We start from the raw sequence: 9305 nt of genomic DNA on the forward strand, positions 1-9305 counted from the left end.
AGGCAGCAGGGATGTCCCCAGGGATGGAGTGCTAGCATTTGTTCTGCCATAACCTCTTCTGGATGGGAGCCTGGAGGAAAGAAGCCTGGTAGTACATTCTGCTCATCAAGTGTTTTTTGTCTCACTTTGTATTTGCTGAAACCCCAGTGAGAAATGAGGGCAGACAGACCTCGGGGAGGAATGCTGGGCCCCTTTTGTTTACCAAAAGGCTATACTATCCACCTCTTGAAAGAAATAAGAGCTGAATAGGTGCAACATCTTTCTTAACTGTGGAGCTTCAAAGATACCAGTACAAAAACTGTCCTGTCTGCTGCTGGGAGGAGATTTGAGGCACGTGGCAGAGGGGGCTCACCTGAGACTAACAGATTGTAGTGTCACAGAACTTCAGAACTGGGGTAGCAGAGAAAGAGCATGCTGGCAAGCTCTCTGCGCTTTCCTTTTTTTCCCTTAGTAAATGGAATAGCTGGCTCAGGGCTGTCCCCCTGTTTCTCTGCATCAGTGAGAAACTTAAAGAGGCCAGTTCTGCCGAATACTGATTTTCCTTGTAGGCTTTTTTTTTGTTTCTTAAGTAGAAAGAAGATGCTGTGCAGGTTGACCAGATGGAGGCTAGAATAAGAATAGCTGCATTTAGAGCTTCTTGCTGGGCTCTTGGGCATCTCTGCAGCAAATTTTTTTTCCCTACGGTTACCTTGAGATTTAACCTGAGTGGCATCAATTTGGCAGGTTTCTGCCTTTGCCTCAAATGAAATCTTTGCAGGGCAAGGGAGTTGGCATTGTTTTGGTTTCAGTGCTGCTGGTTTCCGCTGCAGCAATGGAACCTAAGCAGGAGGGTTCCCAGCTCTCAGAGGGTATTTTACATCTCTCTTGCTTTGTCCTGACCTCTGGCGCTGTGGCAGGTTCTGCTTCTCAGGTTGAGTGAGGCTGTGGCGCTCAGTTACAAGTAAACTGCCCTCTCCTAGGTGAGGATGACAAGCTGATCCTGTGTGATGAGTGTAACAAAGCCTTCCACCTCTTCTGTCTGAGACCGGCGCTCTATGAGATACCAGATGGTGAATGGCAGTGCCCAGCGTGTCAGCCCTCTACCGCCCGGCGCAGCTCAAGGGGCAGGTGAGTCACCCTGCTTTCCTCTGCGCCACAGTTCCAGCCACGCTTTCATGAGATGACAAACCAGCCTGAAACAGTCCCTTTCAAAGGTTTGAAATAGCTCAGTTAACGCAGTGTCACTGGAACAATAGAAAGGCAATTTTTTCAGGCTGTAACTGTAGCACACGTGTGTTGTGCTGGCCCGTGACAGCTTCAGGAATTTTAATAAATAACTTTTGCATGTTTTCCTTGCCACACAAAACATCAACCAAATTGGCTATGCTAAGGGCTTTATTTTCTTTGAGCAGCTTCTTGTGCTGCATTTTCATGGGAGGGTAGCCAAAGCCCTGTCCTCCACTGGGCAAAGTTATGGTTGTGCTCAAGTTAGAGCAGACACCACTCCAGGCTGCAACTCAGCCCCTCCTGTGCTACTGAAAATCGGGCTACAAAATGCCACTCTGATTTTATGCACCTGATTAAGCCTTAACAAGACAGGAGTCTTTATAGGGCTACAGAGGGAGCGTGATCTCAGGAGGAAGTTGTGCTGTGCAGCAGGAATTAGTAGTTGCCTCCTGACAGTGAGGGATTGAATTGTTTTTTGAATTGCAAGCTGGAAATTAAATGTATGCAGGATGTATTTGTCTGACAATGTCCGTCCTCTGCTGCCGGTGACTGTGCCACCCCTCCCTGCCTGTCGGGCAGGTGAAGCTGTTGGATGGCATAAGCAGTCAACGGATCCTCCCTTCCAGCACAGCAGCACAATGAGAGGGGTGCCAGCTTGTACAGGTGCTGTATGGCTTTAAAAGTATTACTGACTCCCCGGGCAGCACCTCGGGGCTCATCGGGGCCCCAACACAGCTGCTCTACCCTGAGATCATGGTTACTGTGTTGGGGCAGAGTCACCTGCAAGCTGCTCGCCTCCTGGATGAGAGCCATCCCGAGGGGTCACACCAATGACTGGTGTGGAAGTGGTAGAAGACCACTGCTTTCTGCTCTGGTCTTCCAGGCTGAGGCAGGAAAATGCAGTCAGCCTGGAAGCTCTTTTGCCCGCCTTGTATGGTGGGAGCTTGTTCTTATTCCTTTTACTGCTCAAGATCCTTTTTTACCAGAGGACTGAGACTCCCACCGCAGCTTTGCCTTTGTCCCCTTTTGCCTCTGTTTTGCATGCTGGTTTGTTTTCCTGTTTTTGTAATAGTTTGAATGCTTTAACAGACGCATGCGAGAAGCTGGAACTGTCCTGGACAGGGAGTCTGTGTGGCTCCCAACATCGGCACACATGGAGCTTCACGTTCTGCTCACAAATAAATACAAGCTTTGCTGGGAATGATACTGGCCGAGGTCTGTTCCCTGTAGTGCACATGCAAGTGGCGTGACAGTGGAAGGAGCTAATGGGAAAATATTCTAGCAGAACCAAAAAAGCCCCCATTTTGAACCCCCTTAGGCCAGGGGTACAAACAGACTTGGGTAAGACAGCAGCACATCCTCCTGGGGAGGAGTAATTGCACAGTGCTCAGTCTTAAAACCCATTATCATGTGGTCAGGGTGCCTAGGACAGCAGAAAATATCCAGATTCAGCTGTTGGGGATGCTCAGACAATAGCCTTGCAAGTACCCTTTGAGCTGTAGCTGCAGCTTGTTACTCTGACACATGGCCAGCTGCTTCAGCTTTGTTTTATTAAAGTGATCAGTAAGGCTCTGCCCATTAATGAACAGGACAGAAGGACTGGGCCTCTGCTGCCCAGCCCCTGGAACAACATGTGTCTTTAACTGCCTCACTCTAGGGGCTACGCGGAGGATTCTGCTGAAGATGAAGGTGCAGAAGGTGAAGAAGCTTCTGATGAACCAGATGCTGAGGAGGAAGAAGAGGAGGAAGAAGACTATGAAGTTGCTGGACTGAAATGTAAGGCTTCGACCATGTAGGAAAGAAATAGGAAATATTCAGTCGCTGCCTTCTGTGTCCAAAGTGTTGATCCTAGCTGGGTCTTGTGCTTTTATGGCTTAGTAGTGGGTCTTGGTGATCTCAAAGATCTTTTCTGACCAAACGATTCTCTCATTCTTTTCCTCACACAGAGCACGTTCTTACTTGAGACAGTGGGAGATGTCATGGGGAAGGCTGCGGTGGTGCTGGGTGCCACCTGGGGAGCTGGGGTGAACTCTTGTCCCTTTGTGATGGGGTCCAAGATGGGAACTGCAGTGAGCAGCTGCTGCCCTGGGGCACTGCCGAGGCCACTGGGAGCACCACGAGGCTGGCGGTGGGGCTGCAGCTGGGCAGCGACAGGCAGCAGCATTACCAGCTCCTGCTCTGGGCAGGCAGTGAGTGGGGCTGCAGCTGGGCAGCAAGAGGCAGCAGCATTACCAGCTCCTGCTCTGGGCAGGCAGTGGGGCTGCAGCTGGGCAGCGAGAGGCAGCAGTGTTACCAGCTCCTGCTCTGGGCAGGCTCTGTGCCTGCAGAATTTTGTTGGTAAACTGGATGCAGTTAATAGATGCTTATGGAGCTTTAAGCTTCTTGCAGTTTCCCTTCCCACCAGCTCATTACGTCTTCAGTGCAGGGTTTCTAGTGATTCAGCAGGGAGGCATTTTCAGACAGTAGGACTAGCACATACTCTGCCCGTCCCTGTGGGCAGGCTCAGCACTCAAGGTGCAGAGTGGCCTGGCCCACCAGCACCCTTTGATTGCATACAGAGACCATTTGGGATGCGTATCTGGCTTATTCCTAGGCAGCTGCATGGGGTAAAAGAGCATTTTCTAGACTCCTTAATGATTGCTTCTCCATTTAACCACTTTTTAGTATGTGCATCCACTTTGTATTTAGGGGAATTTGACTCAGTCTCATTTAGGCAGCTTGATGCACTGAGGAGATCAGTCCTGGAAGGGCACGCTGCCAGCGTTTGCTTTCTGTCAGAATGCCCTTGACTAACATAAAATTAACTTCTGAGTGTCTTAACCCGGGCAGATGGTGGAATCTGGAGAGTGGGACCCAAAGGATTATCCCATGTTCTTTCAAGGGTTTCCATCCCGGTCTATCAGTCTTGATTCCCCTGCTTTATTCTCGTTTCAGGGATGTGTACTGATACCCCAGCTATGTGCACTGCTTGTTGTTGTGCAGTGTATCCATGTCCACACTTGGAGTGCGTTCAGCCTGTGTTGCTTGGCCAAGTCAGATGCTGAGCCAAGGTTTCCAAACAATAGCGGAAGAGGGTTACAGGCGCTAAAAATAAAGCACTAAATGCAACCACTGGTTTTAAAGAGCATTAACATGGAAAGGTCACTGTGGAAAACTTTTGTTTTAATAGAGAAGTCCCATTAATCCTCGTGGCGTTTATCCTGAGGGATAGAACCTAGAATGTTGGATTGTCAGATATTTAATACACGCCACACGCTTGACACACAAGCAGAGCGACAGCAGGCCATCATCCCACTGCCCTGACACACGCTCCTCCTGCGGGAGGCCCAGCAGGGTGATTTATTGCACAGGGCTGGATCAGAGGCTGCAGATGGAAGTGCTGGTTGCAGCTTGCTCAAGCTCTTGTGACCAGGTGGAAGGAGCTTGGCTGGGGAAGACAAGCAACACCTCCTCCTGACCCAGAGGGGTCATGGGAGAAACTTAAGACAAGGGAGTGCGTCAGCATGCTTGCATTTCCATCAACGTGAAGCTTTGACAGGCAGACTAACCAACAGGCAAGTGCCTTTCCGTGGGATGTAATGCAGCAGCTCCAGTCTTGGGGAATAAAATCCCATTGTGTCCCACTCTCAGCACGTGGAGCAGCTCCTGGCTGCGGTAACCTGACACTCGCCCTGTACACAGGTCACTTCTCAGTGAGGCTTAGCAACTGGCTTATCCCACTGTGTGGGCCACTTGCAAATGCTTGGGAAAGCACCCATCCCCAAACCGGTGAGGAGCAAGGGGCAGAAGGAACAGGGGAAACTGCAAGTTTCTGCTCCTGGTGCTTTCAGAAAGGATGTTGGAGACAACTCTGTCCCTGCTTTAGTTCCCCTGTCCTCGCTCAAGTGTCAGTGTGTCGGAGCCTCTGCACTTGGCTATACAAGCAGAGGTCCTTGCTGTTCCAGCCCTGGGCAAGCCCTGCCTGTGGCAGAGGAGCTGGGAGCTCCCAGGTCTCCCTTGGAATTTGGAGGATCTGCGGGTGCTGTTGGCAGGTGTGCTTGACCACACTTTAACAGAAGGCTGTTGCTACTCAGCAGTGGCCCCTTCTTGGACAGGAGGTGATTACCCTCTCCAGAGATGAGCAGGCATCCAGAGAACAGCTGATACACACGTGTGCTGAGCGGGGCAGGCTGGCAGAGCAGTTGTGGTGCTGTGGTCCATAGGTTTGCCAGCTGTGAGCCAAGCTCTGCGTGGTGCGTATGGCCAGGCAAAGGGCTTGCAGTCTCTGTCTCCAGGTTAACCCATTCCTCTAAGGCATGGCTTATGTGTTTCAGTGCGACCCAGGAAGGCAGCCCGGGGCAAGCAGAGCGCAGCCATGTACTCGTTGAGGCAGGGGAGGCACCAAAGGAAGAAGCAGTTGCTGCAGCCTGCCCGGGGAGCACGGCAGCGAGCTGCAGCTGTCAACGGCGCGGACATCGACGAGCTGGTAAGAGCCAAATTGCTCACTGGAGGCTGCTAACATTGAGAGTTATCAACAAAACAGGTGTCGTGCTTTCTCCCCTCCCCTTTCCAAAGAAATACCCGGGATTGTATTGTGAAATGCAGGCCCTGCTGAGGGCGGGTTAACAAAGGAGGCACATCCTTAAGGGCCCACTATACACGGAGCACAGATATGCCAGACTTCTTTCCCCCAGCCGCATTCACACATTGTCCCACTTGAGTAGCAGGCAGCCTGCAGCTTGTTAAAGGGTTTTAAATAGTACCCATATGTCTCTGCAAGAGAGGTGGGGTGCCTGAGGGGGGGTCCTGGGTGGTCAGAGAATGCCAGCAATGTTGGACCCTTGCTCCACAGCCTTGGCCGTTTTCTGACAGTTGCTGTCTGTATGGTCACTCCCCAACCTCCAGGACATAATTTGGCTGGTTTAGGTTTCACTTGACATTTAAAGAATAAAACCGTACGCTCCTGAACAGAGCAGCCCTGTCTGCGCGTGCTCGGCAGAGTGGAGCTGCCATTTGCTGTGCTGTTTGTACAGAGGAGGGACGGGGTATGTGTGAGGAAACTCTTGTCCTGTGGGCCACATCACAGTCCTCTGCTACATCTGCCATCTGTCCCCTGAGCACTGGACACTACCAGTGCTGGTGTGTCCTGAGCGGCCTGGAACACAGTCTTCGGGCTCACTGCTGCCTGTGCTGGGTGTGGGTGGGCTGGCTAGTGGATCTGCAGTGTCTTGCTGGTCTGTGTTCCATATTGGAGAGAACCAAATCAGCAAGCCCAGCATGGGCTGCCACAGCCAGCTGGGAGAGATTCCAACAGGGCAAATCAGACTGGAACAGCTGGGTCAGGGTCTCTGATAAAACACTGATCTGGGGAAGAAGGCTGTGCTGGGGCTCTTTCACTTGTCCTGGGAAGAGGCTGAAACTGGCTCAGGAATAGTTCTGTGGAGCCTTCCCGTTGTCTGCCATCCCCTGAGCTGTGAGGCCTCCCAAGCTCTGCGCTCGGAGCCGAGGGACTGTCCCTGTGCCGCTGTGGGTCCCAGGCAAACGGCTGACCTTGTGCTGTATGTGGGCCCACAGTGCTCAAGGCATCAGCTGCTCTTTGGTATTTAAAATGGCACAGCTGGCTCTGCAAGGCCAGTAGAGCAGCACAAGTGTGTTCTCCCCCTGCCTCTTGCGTGCTGCCCACCAGGGGCTTGGAGAAAGCAGGGGAGGGAATTCGCACTTTCTATTTCCTGTCATTTATTCCTGGGCTGCTTGTTTTGACCATGCTGCCTTTGAACCTCTCTTGAAAAACCTTGCTGCCCCCAGAGAAAAGACAGGCTGCTTGTGAGCTCTTCCTCCCATCAGAGCTTCTGGATGGGGCTCCTGTTCTGTAACTCAAGCTGCCACTGTGTGTCTTGGTTGTTCGCATCAAAGGTCCTGCAGCAGAGCAGTTTGCCTTTTGATTATCATGGAAGGAGGCTGCGTTTGAAAGGCTTGAACTTCATTTCTGCAGCAGTGCTACGCATCCCCACCCCTTGATATGCTAGCTTGTAAGCGAGAGGACTGAAAAGAAAAGCTCTTTTAAGAACCAGCTGCTTTGCCCTCAAAACTGTTTGCTGAACACCGAGGCCTGCGGTGGTTCCCCTCCTTTTAACAGAATCTTTTGTGCGGGCAGGTCCTTCAAACAAAGACGACGGCACGCCGCCAAAGCCTCGAGCTGCAGAAGTGCGAGGAGATACTCTGCAAGCTGATCAAGTACCGCTTCAGCTGGCCTTTCAGGTGAGGGCAGGGGCTGCTGCTCCCACCACAGGCACAAAACCAGCCAGGCAGGGTGTGAGTGTGGCCTGGCTGTGTCACAGCCCTGACGGATCCACTCACTGGCTGCGAGACTGGTGTTTCAAATGCAAGATGGGAAGAAAGGGAGTGAATCTGTCCCAGAAGAAACCACCCCACGCTCTCAGTCCTCTGCTGGGCTGAAGATGTGGGGTGCTTCTGGGGTGGGCTGTGGGCCAAAGAGGAGAGACTGGGGTGGGTGCTTTTGCAACCCCTGCGGTTCTCAGGGTGCTCTGTAGGTGGTGTGGCTAAGAGAAGGCAGCTCTGCCTGCCCCACATGCTAGTCCCACAGCACTCTGGGCAGAAAAATGAGCTGCTGCCCTTACTGTCACTGTGTCACAGTCGCTTGTCCTAGCTGTAGCGCTGTCAAGGTGCCGCTTGGGTTTATTACAGCCTTGGAGGTGCAGGTCAGGGCTGCGCGAGCAGAGGGGTGGTGGGATTCTCACTCCTCTACAGCTCTAGGTGGCTGGGGCCATCATTTTCCTCCTATCCTTGTGGCTCTTAATCTGGCAGGGAGCCAGTGACCACGGAGGAAGCCGAAGATTACTTTGAGGTCATCAGCAACCCTATGGACTTCCAGACTATGCAGAGCAAGTATTCTTGTGGCAACTACCGCTCAGTGCAGGAGTTCCTCTCTGACATGAAGCAGGTGTTCTCCAATGCGGAGCGCTACAACCAGAATGGGAGTCACGTACTGTCCTGCCTGGAGAAGACTGAACAGTGTTTGATTGACATGGTGCACAAACACCTGCCTGGCCACACGTATGCACGCAGGAAATGCAAGAAGCTCTCTGCCAAGTGCCAGGGACTGGAGGAGCAGGACGGGGACAGTGAGTCAGAGCCCCTCGAACATTCCCGGGGACGGAAAAGAAAGCAATGAGGGATGGGGAGACTAGGGGAAGAGCCAGAGCTGGAGCAGGCCTTCCTGGGCAGCAGGATGGGTTGTCTGGAGGGAGCTGGGAAGCAGCAGGCACTTCTTCATTCGTCCAGCCTTCCCTTTGGCCTGACCTAGTTTTAATTTTTCCACAGTATCAAGTGCATGGTCATCCACGGCATGAACAGCCATGACTTACTACTTCCCACAACTTCTGCAAAGCTCTTGCCGAGCCTGTCCTGACAGGAGGGCAAGGTGGGAGGGCAAGGGGAAGGCCTGCCCGAAGCCTGGCTGGACAGGGGGGCACGAAGCCTACTCCAGCTCAGGTGCTGCCAGCTTCCTTGGGATGAGCCACTTCCTCCCTTCTGCAAGTGGCCAGTGCCAGAGCATGGTGGGAGCTCTGCTGTCTGCTGCCTGTGATGTGAAACTAGCCTTGCGCTGATGCGGGGAGGGATCAGGTTGCTTCCCAAAAAGACTGGGTGTGATCAGGCCAATGGGCTGCAAGTTCTTGTATGTATATATTTATATGGTATTAATTGTGAGCCCCCAGTGATGGGCTGCATAGGGCGAGCAAGCACTTACATTTATGGAGATACGGCTTTCACCAGCATCCTAACACAACTGGCTTTGAGGTGCTCTTGCTTTTCCCCTCTCTCTCCTCGGGGAACGATCTCTGGAGGTTGCGCTCTGAAGAGGGATCTTCCAAGCTCAGCTCTTCCCACGGTCACGGCAAGAGGAGGCAGTTGGCTTCCCTGCTCAACCTGAACAGCACACAACCATGTAGCCTTTTGGATGAACCGAGTGCCAGAAGCATCCTGGAGAGCATGGCTTTCTGCACGCCCTGGGGGGAGCGCCAGGATGGGGGAGCGGCAGAAACATGGTCTGTGTAACTTTTCCAGTTCATTTTCTAGTTGAAGTGGCTTGTTTCTAGCTG

General features: G+C 52.5%; 1 protein-coding gene across 2 annotated transcripts in view; it reads left to right on the top strand.

Moving 5' to 3' along the window:
• The window catches only part of BAZ1B (bromodomain adjacent to zinc finger domain 1B), a 46412-nt gene extending 37785 nt beyond the window's left edge, over positions 1-8627 (top strand). The window contains exons 15-20 of one of the 2 annotated variants that reach the window (XM_054084746.1): positions 960-1107; positions 2864-2982; positions 5520-5671; positions 7340-7443; positions 8011-8327; positions 8527-8627. In XM_054084746.1, coding sequence (XP_053940721.1) covers positions 960-1107; positions 2864-2982; positions 5520-5671; positions 7340-7443; positions 8011-8327; positions 8527-8555 — 869 coding nt within the window. In that variant the 3' untranslated portion in view covers positions 8556-8627. Of the gene's footprint in view, positions 1-959; positions 1108-2863; positions 2983-5519; positions 5672-7339; positions 7444-8010 lie in introns of both variants that reach the window. The other variant, XM_054084745.1, reaches the window with a different exon arrangement.
• Positions 8628-9305: the final 678 nt, after the last annotated feature.

The sequence above is a fragment of the Cuculus canorus genome, chromosome 20, assembly GCF_017976375.1.
Source record: "Cuculus canorus isolate bCucCan1 chromosome 20, bCucCan1.pri, whole genome shotgun sequence".
Taxonomy (NCBI): Eukaryota; Metazoa; Chordata; class Aves; order Cuculiformes; family Cuculidae; genus Cuculus; species Cuculus canorus.